Source organism: Xiphophorus hellerii, chromosome 11 (genome assembly GCF_003331165.1).
Source record: "Xiphophorus hellerii strain 12219 chromosome 11, Xiphophorus_hellerii-4.1, whole genome shotgun sequence".
Classification (NCBI taxonomy): Eukaryota; Metazoa; Chordata; class Actinopteri; order Cyprinodontiformes; family Poeciliidae; genus Xiphophorus; species Xiphophorus hellerii.
Window position 1 is genome coordinate 5,497,067 of NC_045682.1, and position 18,016 is coordinate 5,515,082.

Here is an 18,016-nt window from a genome sequence, read left to right on the forward strand (position 1 = left end):
CTGTGGTGAGGACATCAGCTTTCTGTCAAGAACACAAATCATCTGAACAAACAACAAGACATTATTCTAAAAGCACCAAAGACTTCCTCTACATATTCACATCTTCATATTTTTTAAAGAAATATGAAGTTTTCACTTCCTGCTTACCTGCAAGTATCGTTTCCATGACGAAAATCTGACTCCAGATGTTTTTCTAAGACTAGACGTGGGGCAGAAACTAAACAGACCTGGTTTCAGACTTGGATTCATAAAGACGACAACAGAACCACATCATCTGCATACAGAAAAGATGAAACCCAGAGGTTCCCCAGCCAGACACCCTCGTCTCCATAGCTACGCCTTAAAGGGCCAGTGTCATGTAAAATCGACTTTTTTTTATCTTTCCATCCTGTCTTACTGTTTTTCCGTCATCAAAAACAAGCCTGCAGTGTTGCTGTGATTCTTTCACGCATGTTTAGTAAATCCTTTAATCTCCATGGCAACCTAGCCGCGCCTTCGAGACACAGCTCCTCCCCCACTCAGCTCCTTCAGACTAGCCAGCAGCAATTAGCAAACACCTGGTGGAACAGCTGAGCTCATCATAGGAGCTAATGTCGAAAAACACAATGTATCAATTGTCCAATAAGTTTGTTCACATAAGTCATTAAAAAACATTCGGCTCTATGATCCTCATGCTGCTTCCTGTTGTCTTCTTCGTTATTTTCCGTCAGTAGTAACATCCGGTTGTTGATCATGTGACTCATTTGTCTTTAATTGCCAAAATAAGGGAATTTATTTTGAAAATGTTAAATTGTGCCTTTACAGAGTAAATGCTAATGCAGCTCCAGTTGGTTGCTGAAGTGGACAAAATAATCATGCTGGAGTTTGTTCATAGAAAAAAGGTGAAGATTCAAAGTCCCGGTAAAAAGATAGTGGACAATCTATCTGAAAAATTCATAAAACTACTTATAGGAGGAATTAAATGGTTTGTTTAAGGTTGCAACATGGAAGCAAAAAGGGATAGAAATTCATGAAACTGCAAAAAGGTGCCAGACCCACAAAACATCAAATTACTACCAGATAAAACTGCAATGAAATAAGGAAAAAGGAAAAATAAACATAAGCCTGATAAACAAGATGACCTAACTACCAGTTATCCTGATTATATCACTCTGCATGTCCACACAGAGTTCTTATAAAATCTCTGTTTTTCTGACCAAAAACTCAGATGTAGCTTAGGTCAGAGACACAAAATAAAGAAGTTCTTTAGGTGTGGACAGAGTGAATAAACAGATAATCAGTTTCTCTTTCTCATTATGGTCTGTTTGTCTTTTAACCAAGGCCAAGCGGAGTGGTTTTATTGACTTTAAAGGAGCACAGACCTTGGGAACCGTCTGAATCCAGTTATTTTAAGACTAATACTCAAATGCCAGCTTGACAAAAAGAAAGTCTTATTTGCCAACTTACAGGTTTACAGGAAGTTGAGATGTTTTCCTTGATGTTTGGGAAGATGCCAGAGTTTAACTCTACATGGCACCAATTTATGACTATAAATAAACCTGTAAACCTCAATGATGACATCAGTTTTTCCATGTGAGACTCCCACATCACCACCCTGCCACTCCCACTTTCCTGCTCATGTCATTCAGGCCACTTGAAGGATGCCATGGTTTAATTACAGGCAATGCTGACTGAATGAAGTCTCTGTCAGAGGCCAGGTTTTGTGATCGATAAAGTCGTTTTAAGATCATTCTGGTCTGACTGACACAAATAGAAAAAAGTTTATGAGTTGTTTGATGTAAAGAACAAAAGAGAATCAAAAACAGTGTTGACAGTGAGAAGCATGTTAGTTAATTAATTCAGTGAATATGGGAAACCAATAAACCAGGCTGGTGGCAACAACAGAGGCTCTATGACCAACTGAGAACAAGTTACTGAATAAATCAGGGACACAGAAAATAGTCATTAATGAACAGACTAAACACACAAAAAATGCAAACATAGTAAAATACAGAAACTCAAAAACTAAATTATTACTACATTATTTGTCTAATTTTGATGTTAAGTTGTAGCTAACCCCCTTGTAAAAGCAAAACCCAGCCAGACAAATTTGGAAAAATTCAAAAGTGGGCGGAGCCAGGAGGCACAGGGGGCGTGGCCAAGTGCAGGGTTCAGCAGAGCTGTGGTCAGGAACAGTTCATCCACTTTGTCACTATGTTTAGCTATTTTTTTTTCTTCAAAGATGAATCTAGTGCCCAAACGCAGGGATGTACAGCTGTAACCAATAGGAAAATTCAGCTGCAGTATCCCTCGATGGTTTCAGGCAAAATATCTGACCCAACTAAACAAATCTACAGAAAAATATCAAAATTTGCACAGAAACGTAAAAGAATAAACCCTGAATTGATATAGTTTGATAAAGTTGATTTGGGAATTGGTTACACCATAACTAATCCACAAATAACAAAAATTATTACATATCATATATTGCTAAGTTTTAACAAATTTAGTTTGATAAGCTGTGGAACAGGACAAAGCCTGTTATCACCCAGCAAGATAAACAGCTGGCCAGTTTACTGTTTCACATTGTTTCAGCCCCACCCTGCCTCGCACTTCTGGTGGTTACCACCTTATCTCTCACACTTCTTCATTTCCTGTTCCCCTAAATGTTAGGCCATCCACTGAAACAGAAGCAGGAGCCATACCTAAAGCTTTCTCTTTTTTAGCTCTTCGCCCGTTAGCACCTAGCATGCACTGTGATTGTGATGCAGCTCTAGACGTCCAAACAGCTGCTGTTACACCAACGCTTTCTGCCTCAATGCAGTGCTTTTCACTCTGTCACCATTTTTTGTTCCAATTGGAAACGTAAAATACTGCCAAACAAATGATTTAAGAGAAGGGCTGGTACATTTATTGGATTCAGATGTGTTTTAGACGGGTTTCAGGATGGCAGCTCTGGAGGACTACCGTTGGACACCCTGACTTGATTAGGAAACGGTGACCTTTGGCACTGCTGTAGATTATTCCAGTCAATTAACCTTTACACGTATATTTAGCTTCCTGTAAGGAAATGATGATTCATTCGGCTTTCCAAGAGTCAAGGTCGTGTCCTTACACACCTGTATGATTGACATGCAACACAACACACAGTTATTCACTGGTGGATTTCATAAAAACTAACAAAATAAATATATTTAGCAAATTCTGGCCTTTCTGTGGCACTTCAAGGACTTCTTGGTCACAATGCTGCTTCTGGGAGTATGGGATGCTGTTTGTAAAATGACAGTCATATTCTCACAATGATAAATAGTTAGCTTGCTAACTAGTAAGAAAGCAAAAATGTTTACCAACTACATATTTAGCTAAAAACTACATATTTAGTTTGTAATATAAGTATTTAGTTTAAACTAAATGTTTAGATTGAAGCTAAATATTTAGTTGGTTAGGTAAATATCTAGCTTCAAACTAAATATTTATTTAGCATGTTAAATATTTAACTGGCAACCTAAATATTTTGTTTGGAACAGTGATATTTATAAATGAATATGGTGAAAATATGGCTTTGAAACATTAACCCCCATTTTGACAGGTTAAATAATCCAAATGATTGTTGCTAATCTTTGACTGGGTAACTTTACTCAAACTGAACATTTTGTTTTCATTCACTGACTTCTCTACAACATTTCTGCTGGTAATAAAATCTCTTGAGAGAGTTGAATTCTCTGAAACTGAATATTTTTCTCAGAGTTTATAAAGAATTATTCCTCTTTTTTATTACCACTGTCTCTTGCTGAGTGATTATTAAAGGTCATTTGCTACAGTTTGTCAGTTTTATTCTCATACATGTATGATAAATGATTTTCTCCAGCGGCCCAAACCATAATTCAACAGAGTAACTAGGTCACATTTTTATCATGGGTGAAAATAAAGCCGGTGTTAGCGTTGGCTGTAACTGAAATTCACAAAGACTTTTAACAAAGTTGGAAGTTTTCAGTTAACTTGGCTTCAAAATGAGTGCAGCTGAAGATAAATCAGCTAGTCAGAGTTAGATTTAGACCAATGTGTCTTGAGATCAACTTAGTTAACAGGCAGCATTGCTGAAGCTAACTTACTGGCTACAGCGAATAACCGCTGATTGAGCACATTGGCTAAAATGAAATCAAAATCAAATCAAATTTCATTTGTATAGCACATTTCAGCAACAAGGCATTTCAAAGTGCTTTACGTCATCACAAACACTAAAAACACAAAGTCGTGCAACATAGAATCAACAATCAAAACATTACATTAAGTCAAGTGCCATCATTAAATTCGTAATTGATTATGTTTCGAATAAACTCTACCCAGGTGGGTTTTTAGTCGCGATTTAAAGGAAGTCAGTGTTTCGGCTGTTTTACAGTTTTCTGAAAGGTTGTGCCAGATTTGTGGTGCATAGAAGCTGAATGCTGCTTCTGATCATTTCTGGTTCTGGTTCTGGCGATGCAGAGCAGAACCAGAACCAGAAGACTTGAGGGGTCTGGAAGGTTGATACAACAACAGCAGATCTTGGTAAAGTTGATAAAGTGTTTTTATTAATGTTAGCTTACAGTGCACTGCTAATTTTAATTAAAGTTTATACAGTTAAAAGCAAACTCAGATAACTAACATCAAAGCTAACCTGGCTAACAGCCGATTCTAACAGAAGCTAACTGTTGGCTGAGTAATGATAACTTGGGGTACTGCTAGCTTGCTAATGTCAAATGCTAATGTCAAGTAAATCAAACTTGGCTCAAAGTTAAGTTGACTAAATGCCTATTTTTACTACAATTTGTTTTGCAAATTTAATGTGGCTAAAGGTGAAGGGCAAAATAAATGTAGCTGTTAGCAAACAATCCATCAGAAAGGTAGAAACTTGAAGCTGGTCATTTCGAACAGAATAGCTAATTGTTCTGACTACTAGGTTCAAATCGATCAAAATTAATCATTAGACAAACAGAGACTGCAATAATGCTGGGTACACACTCTGCCCTTTAGGAATACAGCGGTGAAAACTCAGATTCATTGTTCTGTAGTCAACACACGTTGTGCCAAACAGGGTGGAAACTTTTAATCAACAAGTAACCTCAGCCAGGGCCGGCCCAAGCCTTTTTGGGGCCCCAAGCAGATTTTCAATATGGAAATTGTTTGTCAAGATTTACTTTTGCAACCTTTTGGTTTTGGTTGTGTGATGTTTATTCTCGGACATCGATAAGTCTTGGGCAAATTTCTGTGAATTGGCAGAAACTGTTTCTGTGGCAGGTTGGTAACCAGGGTGGAAATGAAACTGGTGTTAAGACGTTTTTCATAGAGCAGCGTGTAAACGAGATGCTGCTGTGCTATGGCGACTGAGTGTTTTCAGATACAGTCTGCTGGACAGCAAGCTGAGCAAACAGAGCAAACTAACCAGGCTTTATCAGCCTGTTGCCTTAGTTTTCACTGTTTTCAGCCGACAGCTCAAACAAGGCTGAAGAAACGAGGCGGTGAGTACAAATTAGTGAAAAAATATGCAGTTGCATCTTTTATTTTAGATGGAAAACCGTCTCTCCAAGCAGCAGGAAGCATAAATGATTGGTTTTGTTTAAGCAGAAGAGATAAAGATTGTTGTTTAAACCAATAAAATGTTACATTTTTATTGACTCACCCAGACGTTGCCTGTGTTTCCCCACCTATGTTCAGCAGACGTTTTATTTACATACCATAATAACCAAATAAAAGGATATAAACATTATGAGCGACGTGTGAGGTTAGACTCAGAAATGGCACACAGATGGGAGGGCTAAAAATGATAACAGGGTCATTAAAAGATAAATATCCTCCACAAGGGAAGACAGTCGTCACAGACAGCCTCTCTGGTGAGTAGCTCACATCTCCTCCCCGGGTTTTACTTCAAAGAAAAAGATTTTTACATTTCAAGTCAACATTGTTGATTTTTGGTCAAATATTTGCTGAAGTTGTGATCATTTTTATCTGAAACGTATTAAAATTTGTTTTTCAGGCAAAAACATTTTGAACCACAAATATTGTTAGTTTTTTTTGTTGTTGTTGTAAATGTTTAATAAATGATCTGTATGAATATTAATCCATTCTTTTATGTTTATAATTCTGTTTTTCCAGCAGCAGCAAAAAGCAGAAAATAAAACAACTCTGGAAAAATGCTCAGAAATTTTCTTGTAGCGTCTCTTTGCCTCCTCGCCACAGGTAAAAAGGACTAAAACTTTTTATTTTCACATTTAGCAGAAGGTGGTTTCAAGATTATTCTTTATTTATGTATCTATGTGTATTTATAATCACATTTACAGTTTTTCTCGGTTTTTTTGGTGTTCTGGTAGTCAAGGAACGACGTTTCATTGTGAAATTTTTTGCCATGTCTGTCCAACGACAAAGAACGAACGTCGAAGTTCAAGTAAACCTGGAAGCAATAAATTGAGAAGAAAATGAGGAAATATCTGGTATTGAACGCCAGAAACAAATATTTCAGCATTTATTTTAATTTATGAGTTGGCTGAAGCGTAAATGAGGTCACGTCGGAGCGTTTCTGCGATGTGGCCAAAGGTGATGATTGATAAATGATAAATGATGTAGAAATTGTTTATGTAAAGGGTTGGTCACGGCTCTTTTCTTATCACCAGAATGGTGATTTACACCTTAACGGTTTAGTTTGGAGAAAATTAAATATTAATACTATTGTGTAACGAGGAGGATTTTCAGGATTTAGCTTTACGTGTTTTCTTTCTGATACAGTAAATCTGTGTGGAACAACCGACCCACCTCCTAAGTCAGAACCATCAACAACACCAACACCACCACAAAGAACCACAGACATCAGTCCTGAAACTTCAGCTAGTCCACCAACCTCAACCCCAACTGGTTCACCAGCCACAGTCGACCAAACTGGTGAAACTGGTTCACCAACCACAGTCGACCAAACTGGTGAAACTGGTTCACCAGCCACAGCCAGCCTAAACTCAACCACAGTCCTCCCCTCGTCGGGACCGGCAGGGCTGTCCGGAGGGGCGATAGCCGGCATCACCATCGGTACCATCGCCGGGGCGGGCTTACTGGGTGAGCATAATGGACAAACACACAAACGGTTACGTAACGCCGCAGTTTCCACCACAAACAGTCTGTCAACCATTAACCAGGAAGGAGAGCTGTTTCCTCTGCTTTGCTGGTCTCCAGCCCTTTGAATAAATGCAAATGCTGCTGTTCATATAGGAACTCAAACCAAATTTATTTAGAGAAAGAGAAACTAATCTTTATCTGGACAAAAAGTTCAAAATTAAATCCAAGTTAGAAACTGTAAAGTCATTTAGTAAGATAGAATATTACTGAAATGTCCATTGGGAAATCATGGCGTCCAAAGCTTTAGAAATGGTTCTGCAATCCTTCCTGCTGATAGATGTAAGTGACTTTTAGCCTACTTCATGCTGTCAAACAGGCTCTTTTTAATCAGGTTTTTTCATTTCAGAGGCCTGTAGAACGGTGTATCAGGATTAGATCAGGGGACAAAACAGAAGAGTACATTTACGCCAGAAAATCTCAGAAATTTTCAAGCGTTTTTTAAAATAATGTCTCTGAGATTAATCTAAAAGTTTTTTTTGTAGCACATTTTTGACTCCTTAAATTTAGAAATGTTCAAGTTTCTCTAGAAATTTTCTGAGATTAATGTAAAAAGTTCTGAGTTTTTTTTATTCTTTTCTGTTCTGCTGGGGTGATAAAGTATTTTCCTTTATTTCCAGGCGGCGGCGTCTATGGTCTGCTGAAATACACTAAAAAAATCTGAGAACAATTCCCCCCCATCAAAGACTTAAATGTTGAAACGCTGCAACGTTTCCTATGATCCGATCCGGTTAGCGGGACGGGGAGGAGGCGGGCTTTTCTCAAAGGATCTGAATAAAACCGTCAGTGAAAGCTTCATGGCCCACCAGGAGTAAATCCATTATAGTTTCTTGACTGCATTTCTTTGAGTCAGACGGTAATTTTGATGATGATTTTAACGTAACAGCAAATGCTCTGCATATTTATCGGTTTCTGTCTGCAGTGAATGGCATAAATGTGTCGACCAGAAGGTTTTGTTGTCATTTATGAAAATATGTGAAAAACTGTAATTAAGATTATGAATAATTTATAACATTTAGTGTGATGAATAGCCATCTTGGTGTATTTACAGCCTCATTAGAGACTTGCTCTCTTTCACTCCTTCAGCTTTAATAAAAAACGGTTTTAGTTTCTTTTGTCATCTAGAAATAAAAATGTTACAAACCTTTACAACCATCCAGACAGGGCTTCACTGCTGAGGCTTTATATATATTTCAGAACATAAAGTTGGTTTATTTTCATATAATAAATAAAGAAAATCAGACAATTAAACTTTTTCCTTTGTCTTCTTTTTGCTTCTTGCCTGAAATCTTCATGCTAGTGTTAGCTTTTCATCTCATTTTACCTCAAATGCAAAAGAATGGAGTAATTTAATGTTAGCAAATATGCTAATGTCAGTCAATTTAATTTCCCTTTGGGATCAATAAAGCACTTTTGAATTCAATTAGAATTTCAATATACTGTTGAAAGCATTTTAGCTAGCATTAGCTGTTTATTAAATTATAATTATTCATTGCAATCATTAAACTAAATGGAGGAAGTGAATGTTGTCTGCATGCTAGTGATAGATCTCATGCTAATGTTAGCTTTTTACCTCATTTTCCCTCATAGCAAATGTTAGCATACTGAATGGAGCAACTTAGTGTTAGCAAACATGCTAGTGATAGTCAACATGCTAGTAAAAGCATGCTAGCATTAGTTAGTTTTAGATTCTATATTGTTATTTCCATTCTGAAGTAAGTCATGGTACCATTCACTAACATGCTACTGTTAGCCTTTTAGTTACAATTAGCTTTTCAGCTATATTGTACTAGACAGAGTAAAGCAGTGTTTGTCAACCTGCTGATGATAGCCCAAATGTTGATGCTAACATTTTATATTACCAGTAAGCTAAATTTAACCTAAAAGATAAAATTGGTAGTAAGCTTTAAAGTTGTTTTTTTTCACACTTTTTATTTTTATGGGCAACATGTTAGTGCTAGCATTTTCAGCCAGCAAGCTCTTATTAGCTAATTTTAGCTTACAAACAAATGCTACTATACTAGAAGGAAAATGTCTCTTGTTGTAAACATGCTATAGTTACCAACAGCATAATGTTAGCACTTTAGCTCACATTTACATTTCATTATTTTAGTTTACATATGAGCACACTAGATGGAGTAAGTTAATGTTAGTTAGAACATCAGCTAGCAATGTTTTAACCAACACTGTTCTTACTGAATGAGGTCAGATTTAACTCAATAGAGTTAATCAGATTCTTCAAAAGATGACCTGACAGTTTAGTTTCATAAGCAGTGCTATGTTTTTATACTCTTTAAAGGGAGGTCTGCATTGACTTAAGTTTGTTGCCCAATTTAATCTGATAATTTATTACATTTCAGAAAGTTTTTTGCAGTTCACTTAAAATGCCTCAGAAATTTTGACTCAAAACTTCGGCTTACTGCTTGCATTTTTGCAGGAAATCAAACCCAAAGTGGCAAAAACTTTCATCAAAGGTGTTCTCTTTCTTCTCTGAGGGAACATACGCCAAAATCATCAAATGATGATTCATGGTGAAAAAAAAAAATTGTATTTTACAATCTTAACAATAAACTAAGCATGCAATACTTTAAATAAAATACTCTGATTAGTTGCTGGAAAGTTCTTTTTGGATTTTAGGGTCAAAGTTCAGGTGTTATTTGAGCTTTAAGATGCTAATCAGATGTAAAAGAATGCCTTGTTGCCATGGTAGAAACATTTGGACCAGTCACATCTCTAATGGATGATAGAGCTGGATTACTAAGGGAGAATCTTAAATTACAATCTAGATTTAACAGGGAACCAATGGAAGATAAAATAGAGGAGAAATATAATCTCTGTTTTTAATTTCAATCAGAACGGCAGCGTTTTGGATCAGCTGAAGGCTTTTAGCTTTCTGGACTTCCTGTAAATCCTAGAAACCTGTTTATTCTTTATTATCATAGGCTACAGAGGGTCGTTTTCAGAGGTTCTGGTCCAAAAACAATAACTTCTGTCTAGTCAGGAATAAAAACCAGAAAGTTCAGCGTGAAACGTTAATCTAGGCCCAAACCGGGTAAATACTGGAACGAAAAATGGACCAAAATTCTCCCACAACGATGGAAGAGACGGATAAAGTCATATAGAAAGTGAACACTGAGGCCGGCTGTGAAGGCTTTGAATCACGGGGTGTGTTTTGTTTTATGACCTTTTAAATTCATCTTTCCTTTAAAAATAATCAAAGTGTTGAATCTACTGTGTTTTTGAACGTTTAGGGTGAGTTTTAACCACCTGGGATGTGCTTTAAATGGGAACAGGCTGTAGTTTGTTCACGTTATTACATATAAATGTAAAAATAACCATTCTCCTTCCTTCTATTGATCATCTACTGACAATGGCTGCAATATCAGAACAGGTCAAAGTTCAGACGCAGGTAATGTAAAGTACTTCCTTGAATGAGTAGATTGTTCATATTTTATAGCTTAATGAGGCAGGATAGCTACACATCTGTGGAAAACTACACAGCCAACATGTGTCACCACTGGTGACATCATGGGGTGAAAGGTCAGTTCTAGGAGCAAGCAGGTCCAATTCTATCAGATGTAGCTCTAAACTGAATATTTTTGGTCTGAAACTAAATATTGAAGTATTTACATTTAGCTCAGAGCTAAATATCTAACTCTGAACTAAATATTTAGGTTGCTAACTAAATATTTACTTTGAAGCTAAATATTTCAATATTTACTTACAAACTAAATATTTTTAAGTATTTAGTTTGTGTTTTATTGTTTGCGATTTTTTTTATGGTGGGATAGCTGAAAGAAATTTCAGCGGTGAACAATAGTTTTATTTAAAAATAAATATTTCAATATTTAGATTGAATCTAAAATTTTAAATATTTAGTTTAAGTTGTAACATTTCTGATTTTTCTTATGACAGGCTAAATAATCCAAATTAATGCTGTTAATTTTTGACTGTATCTTCACAAATGGCGCCTATTGCATCTCAATAATCATGGACCAGTGAAAAGTTTTTTTTTCTGTCATTTGGTTCAAAAAGAGAAACTTGTCTAAATTCGTTGCTCAGTGTAACGGTTTAGTTCTGTTCATTTTCATAGTTCTGACTTACAGCGAATGAAAACCTGATATTCAGTTTCTTGGAAAATTAGAAAAAAATGACATGAAATTTTTACAGACATGTTTGGTTCTGGCCTCTGGCTGTCCGTCCACTGGGTTTTAGCTCTGACCTACGGCTCTCTAATGGAAAGTTCAGTGGAAGGAAACAAGTTTCACAAGCAATTTTTAAGATTTTGAAACAAAGCTCAGTTCACAGCAGCAAAGATTTTTGGAGTTTCTCGCTGGTAAATTATCCTAATGGTGGATTATCAGGATTAATCTGATGTAATCTAAGACTTGCGTCCTTATCAGGGTTTGGTGGCAGCATTTATTCAACCGTTTTCGGCAGATGAACACAAAGGTCATCTTCATGAACTCAGAGGAAGAAAGGGAAATCATAAACAAAGGGACAGCGTCCACACTTCCCTCACAGAGCAAAGATTATTGATTAACTTTATTAAATCCATTTCTGCTTGGCAGACAGAACAACTGAGACTTTCTGCACCAGCTGTTTTATTAGTGATTCATAACATTTGATCAGTAAATACTGTGATCATTACGTTAAAAAGCAAACAACAGTGTTTAATTTTCAGGAAATAGGTGTGAAATAGATGAAATGTGGTCCAAACTGTGATGAGGTTTTACAGTAGAAATGCTCCGCCTTCATCGGAAGGTGATAAAAAAAAAAAAAAAAACTCATATAAGCTGAATATCTACTGGTTTTACTGGAAATAAGCACATCCCCTCAGGTGAGCAGCTCTCCTCTCCAAAATCACTTTCTGTAATTAGTTTCTGCATTTTTCAGGTTTTTCTCTGGTTATTTATTATTATTATACCTTCATAGTTCTGATTAATCACCTGAGAACAGCTGAGAATTCATCTTTATTTTCTCTTTTAAAAAAACAGATTTATCATTTCCAATTGATGTTTAGTGGGAAAATGTCTGTAAATGAACTGGTTTCTTACATTCATGTTTTGGTGTTTTTCTCTTTCAGGACTAAACTCGGACATTCCTGGTTTTGAGTCTCAGTTTCTCCAAAACGATGAAGAATAATCTGTGTGTAGCGGCACTTTGCCTCCTGAGTACAGGTAAAAAAAGACTGAAAATTCAATCATATCTATAAATAATGTCATATTATAACTTTGAAGCGTCTAAATTTGAACCTGAAAGGAAACAGTAGCATGGTCTGATAAAAATATTTCAATATAATCTTTATTTAAAATGTTTCAAAACCTTCAAGTTGAGTTTTTTTTAAAGCAATGATTCTTCATTTTATCAGCCGATCTTGTGATTCACTCTGTTGATGATTATTTAAATCTGAAGGAAAAGGAAGCAGAGGAATTTACAGAAAGACAATGCGGCCAATAAAATGAACTGTTAACGTTGTAACAGCTCTGTTTAAGAGTCTGCTGTGACCCAGAAACCTGTTTTAAACGTTTAATTGAATCCTGAAGCATCGTTTTAAAACCTCTAGCAAAAAACTGAAGTAATTATCTTTGGAGCTAAAGAGGAACGATCAGGAGTCGGCACACGGCTTCAGTTATTACAGATAGAAACCAGAGATCAGGCTGAAATCTGGGTTTGAACCTTCAGAGTCACTTAAAGACAGTTACAAAGTCAGACTTTTATCAGCTGCAGAACATTTCCAGGATTAAATGACTAATGATGCAGCATTAGTGTTTAGATGTGTTTATCCTGAATACTGCAAGCATCTTCAAAAAGTCACACACTGAGTTCCTTTAAATAAAGAATAAAAACCTGCCTTTGATTAATAACTGGAATATTGATTCATGTATTTGATTATTCTTGACGATTCTGATGGTGACATTTGACAAAATGTAAAGCCTGTTGCTTGTTTCACACTGGTTCGTTTATGTTTTTATCATGTTGAAGCACTTTGAACGGCCTTGTCGTTGAAGCATTCTGAACTAATAAACTTGATTTTCCATTTCTTGATTAAACTGATGCAGTAATCCTGTGCCGAGCGACGACCACTGAGGCTCCAGTAACTTTAACTGGGTCAACGTCGGCTCAAGGAACACAAACTACTACACCCACCACAGCTAGTACACCCACCACAGCTAGTACACCCACTACACCCACCACAGCTAGTACACCCACTACACCCACAACAGCTAGTACACCCACTACACCCACCACAGCTACTACACCCACCACAGCTAGTACACCCACTACACCCACAACAGCTAGTACACCCACCACAGCTAGTACACCCACTACACCCACAACAGCTACCACTGCTACTACAGCCACTACACACTCTACAGCACCAACCGAACCCCATTCAGCCTCAACTGGTGGACAGACTAGCGCTTCAACTGGTGGACCCACTGTAACGCCAACTGGTGGACCCACTGTAATGCCAACTGGTGGACCCACTGTAACGCCAACTGGTGGACCCAGCCCCAAACCTCCAGGACTCTCAGGAGGAGAGATAGCTGGCATCACCATAGGAACAATTGCTGGAGCGGGCTTATTGGGTGAGTGTAGTAAATAAATAACATATTGTCAACAAGAAAAATACTGGCCAGTTGATGTGGGTGATCTTTTATGCACTTTATTCCTGTGAGACTGAGGTCGATGGTGTCTGTCTGTGGTCAGTAGGGAAGAGGCGGGTGCAGCCTGGACGGGCCACCGGTCTACCTCAGGGCGACAATGACACAATAAAAGCAACACCCGAATTTAAATCTAAAGATGTTGATGCAGAGCAAGAGAAGCCAGAGAAAAGTAACAACTAGAAAACCAGTGGTGGACAATGTTGCTAAAATGTTAGCAGCGATAGCGCTAAAGCTCTAGTCTTAAATATTAGTTCCACTGAAACGCTAAACCAACATGGCACTGAGCACAAGCTAATGCTAAAAGCACTGAAGAGCTAATTTGATGTCGACCATGTGTCAGTGAAACAACATGTCTACCACATTGTGTAGCACTCTTAACAAATCTGTCATTATGCAGCGACTTGTTTCCTCTTCAGGAAGCGATTCTCTGGAGCAACCTTTCACTCAGGTTCAGTTCTGTAGTTGGTCAACATTGCTAACTTTGTTTGTTGTATATGTGCTCAAAGTTTCTTGAATAAAGAAAAGAAAGAGAACTTGAGGAAACAAAACGGAATTACTGCATAAGTCTTCGCCCCCTTCAAAATAAAAGCATGGACAAAAAGTCCAACTACCTGAAGATTTCCTAACAGCCGACAAGTTTACAAAACAGACAATAAACTAAAACAGATTTAGAATTTATCCAGAAAATTTGGTTTAGATTCTAAACAAGCTGGAGTTCAAAGACGCTAAGGCGCTAACTGAAAAATTTGCCACGCTATTAGCACATTAGTGGAAATGTACCTACTACTGTAGCATGATTATTTTTTGAGGGGGTCCTGGAGACAACATTTGTTGTGAATATGAACACACTGAATTGAATTGAACAAAAAGAAAACTGAAGTAAACTGTTAGGGGATCAGTCGCTGCTGCTTCTGGGACTAGAAACATAGCTCCTTGGCCTTAAAACCCAATATGGCTGCCTCATTCTTAAAAACAAAGGAATCCTGCAAAAATAAAAGATTTGCAGCACATATTTGACTATCTATTAACTCAGTCTCAGGAAATACCCTGCCTGGCCAAAAAAAAGTCCCCACCTGGATTTAACTAAGCAAATAGGTACAAGCCTCCTATTGGATAAGTACTGCATAGGCGATTATCTTTCAGCTGGCAACAAGTTATTTAACCCCAGCTGATGCAATGAGTAACTCCTCATTTCTTAAACAACCATGGCAAAAGACACATCCTGTGGTCGTGGAAAAGACGTTAGTCTGTTTAAGAAGGGTCAAATCATTGGCATGCATCAAGCAGAGAAAACATCTGCTTGATGTTCTTAACCTTAATTGGGTTAAGAACTGTCCCAACGCATCATTAAAAACTGGAAGGATGGTGGGGAACCATCGTCTTCCAGGAAGAAATGTGGTCGGAAAAAAATCCTGAATGATCGTGATCGGCGATTACTTAAACGTTTGGTCAAATCAAATCGAAGAAAAACAACAGCAGAACTCAGGAGTATGTTTAATTGTGAACGCAAAAGCATTTCCACACACACAATGCGAAGGGAACTCAAGGGGTTGGGATTGAACAGCTGTGTAGCCGTAAGAAAACCTCTAATCAGTAAGGCTAACCAGAATAAATGGTTTCAGTTTGCTAGGGAGCATAAAGATTGGACTCTGGAGGAATGGAAGAGGGTCATGTGGTCTGATGAGTCCAGATTTACCCTGTTCCAGAGTGATGGGCGCATCAGGGTAAGAAGAGAGGCAGGTGAAGTGATGCACTCATCATGCCTAGTGCCTACTGTACAAGCCTGTGGGGGCAGTGCTATGATCTGGGGTTGCTGCAGTTGGTCAGGTCTAGGTTCAGCAACATTGTGTGCCCAAAGAATGAGGTCAGCTGACTACCTGAATATACTGAATGACCAGGTTATTCCATCAATGGATTTTGTCTTCCCAAATGGAACGGGCATATTCCAAGATGACAATGCCAGGATTCATGGGGCTCACATTGTGAAAGAGTGGTTCAGGGAGCATGAGACATCTTTTTCACACATGGATTGGCCACCACAGAGTCCAGACCTTAACCCCATTGAGAATCTTTGGGATGTGCTGGAGAAGGCTTTGCGCAGTGGTCAGACTCTCCCATCATCAATACAAGATCTTGGTGAAAGATTAATGCAACACTGGATGGAAATAAATCTTGTGACGCTGCAGAAGCTTATTGAAACAATGCCACAGCGAATGTGGGCTGTAATCAAAGCTAAAGGCGGTCCAACAAAATATTAGAGAGTGTGACCATTTTTTGGTGGCGACTTTTTTTTTGGCCAGGCAGTGTATGTTGCTGCAGCAATTAGCTTATTTTGCAGGAAAAAGCTAGCTTGATTGCTAAGCAACAAACAAACCTTCATGCCTTTCATTCTAGCAACTGGAGCCAAGTCACTTCTAAGGAAATTTCTTATAAGAGGTCAAAATGTATAATAATGTATTTAGATTAGCACTAGTATTTGAAATGTGGTCTTTGTTGTCACATTCATCCCACAAAAAGACATCAATGAGTAACAGATAAAGTTCTTTCCTCTGTGATCAATAATGAAAACAATGTTATCTTCATTTCAGGCGGCGGTATCTACGGTCTGCTGAAGTACACCAACAAAATCTGAGACTAACACCATTCAAATTATGATTTATGTGGCCACTCATTGCACAATAAACAATTTCCTACTCCAACGTTACCCGAAACCCTGACCTGGAACAAGAGAACAAGATGCTTCGTCTGAAAAGTTGATTTGAGAGGAAAAACTTTTCCTGCATGATAAGGCGGCCAGAAGAAAGCATCGTGCTCTTTAATTTTAGTTCTAAAATGAAAGGAAAACTATTTTACCCACTTAAAATATGTTGTAATATGTATGGTCAAAGTTTATTTCTCATTAGGTGGGGATTTTTTTAAATGAAACACATATATTGAACCTACCATGATCATTTATTGTGAAAGGAAAAAAAAATTTTGTAATCTAAGTTCATCTGATGATCTCATAATTGTCTCTTTTTTTTTAAATTGAACGATTAAAAAAAGAGAAGAAACAGAACAACTAAAAAGTGATACTTTATATTAAAAAAAACAGACTGGATCTAAAAATAAAAGGCTTAAAAAACTGGGAGTTCATAATTTTTGCAAAGACAAATGTTCCCATGTCTGAATATTCCCAAACAGCCAAACAAGCAGCACAGCCATTATGGATATTAGCTGCTCCACTAGAGGCTAACGCTAATTCACAACAAATGTTTTGTACAGTCATGCATATTATTTACTTACTTCAGTTTTTCACAAACCTGACACCAAATAAAGTAGTGAAAGAGCATGAATTATTGCTGAAGGCATTTTTCTTATAATGGTTGATGCTAACTGCTAATGGTAAAACTACATCTTCCACAAAACTAATGCTGTTAATTTCCTACTAAAATAACTATACTGTTCACTGTAAAACTCCTGTCTGATCATAAACAACCTCTGAAGCAAGTACTCAGATTTTTAAAAAAATCACTCTTCTTATTTCCTGCAGTCGCTAGCTATGCTAACGCTTCACTGTACATTAATAAGATCAGCAATTGGAGACTGAGTTTTAGTTGATTTACTTGTTTTTTTCTTTCAGTTCTTCTCTACAACAGAAAACAAACAATACAAATCTGTTAAAGCAGCAGCTGACAAGACTTAAGCAAAGTCATTTTCAAACATCCGTTGTAGCTGCACTGCTAGCGCTAGCGTGTACATAAAAATATCAAACCAGAGAGGCTCGGTTTCAGCTGGGATATGTTTTGTTCTTTTCTGTAAAAGAAAACTAACAAATCATGAACCATCCCAGAACCTTTAAACAAACTTATCATGCAAGTCTTAACTGCTAATTTTGGGCCTCAATGCGGCTCATACTTTTGTGTGCTTTCAAAAACTATAGAATATTTTTTGATTTATTATTTCTCTGTGGAACAAAGACATGAATAAACATCCACCTGAAGCCAGTGAAGATGTCCGCTGATTATTCTTTTTTTTTTTAAACACTCCACCTTTTTTGGCAGTAGTTTGACAATAAACTCTTTAGTTTTGCATTTGGGAAAAAATAGCAATCAGAATCCAGTTAAATTGTGTTTATGAATTTATACTTATAGCTTTTATTAATAAATGCAGCTTTAACTAAAGCTGATCCAGCATCAAGCAATGTCCAAATCAGATTTCTATAATATCAAGGACCCAGAACAACTGAA

At 37.2% G+C, this 18,016-nt stretch overlaps 1 protein-coding gene across 5 annotated transcripts; it reads left to right on the top strand.

Annotated features, from left to right (window-relative positions):
• Nucleotides 1-5,410: 5,410 nt before the first annotated feature.
• LOC116727978 (cell wall protein DAN4-like) lies at nucleotides 5,411-17,775 on the top strand. 5 transcript variants are annotated; one of them, XR_004340910.1, is made up of 4 exons: nucleotides 5,411-5,477; nucleotides 6,112-6,195; nucleotides 6,739-7,059; nucleotides 16,376-17,773. XR_004340910.1 is itself a non-coding variant. In XM_032575686.1 (4 exons), exons 1-4 carry the CDS (start codon nucleotides 12,251-12,253, stop codon nucleotides 16,417-16,419), a joined length of 573 nt encoding a protein of 190 aa, XP_032431577.1. In that variant the 5' UTR covers nucleotides 12,205-12,250; the 3' UTR covers nucleotides 16,420-17,775. The 5 variants fall into 5 exon arrangements, 1 of the variants encoding a protein (XP_032431577.1); XR_004340907.1 differs by lacking the exon at nucleotides 5,411-5,477 and adding an exon at nucleotides 5,529-5,849; XR_004340908.1 differs by lacking the exons at nucleotides 5,411-5,477; nucleotides 16,376-17,773 and adding exons at nucleotides 5,743-5,849; nucleotides 7,737-8,367.
• Nucleotides 17,776-18,016: the final 241 nt, after the last annotated feature.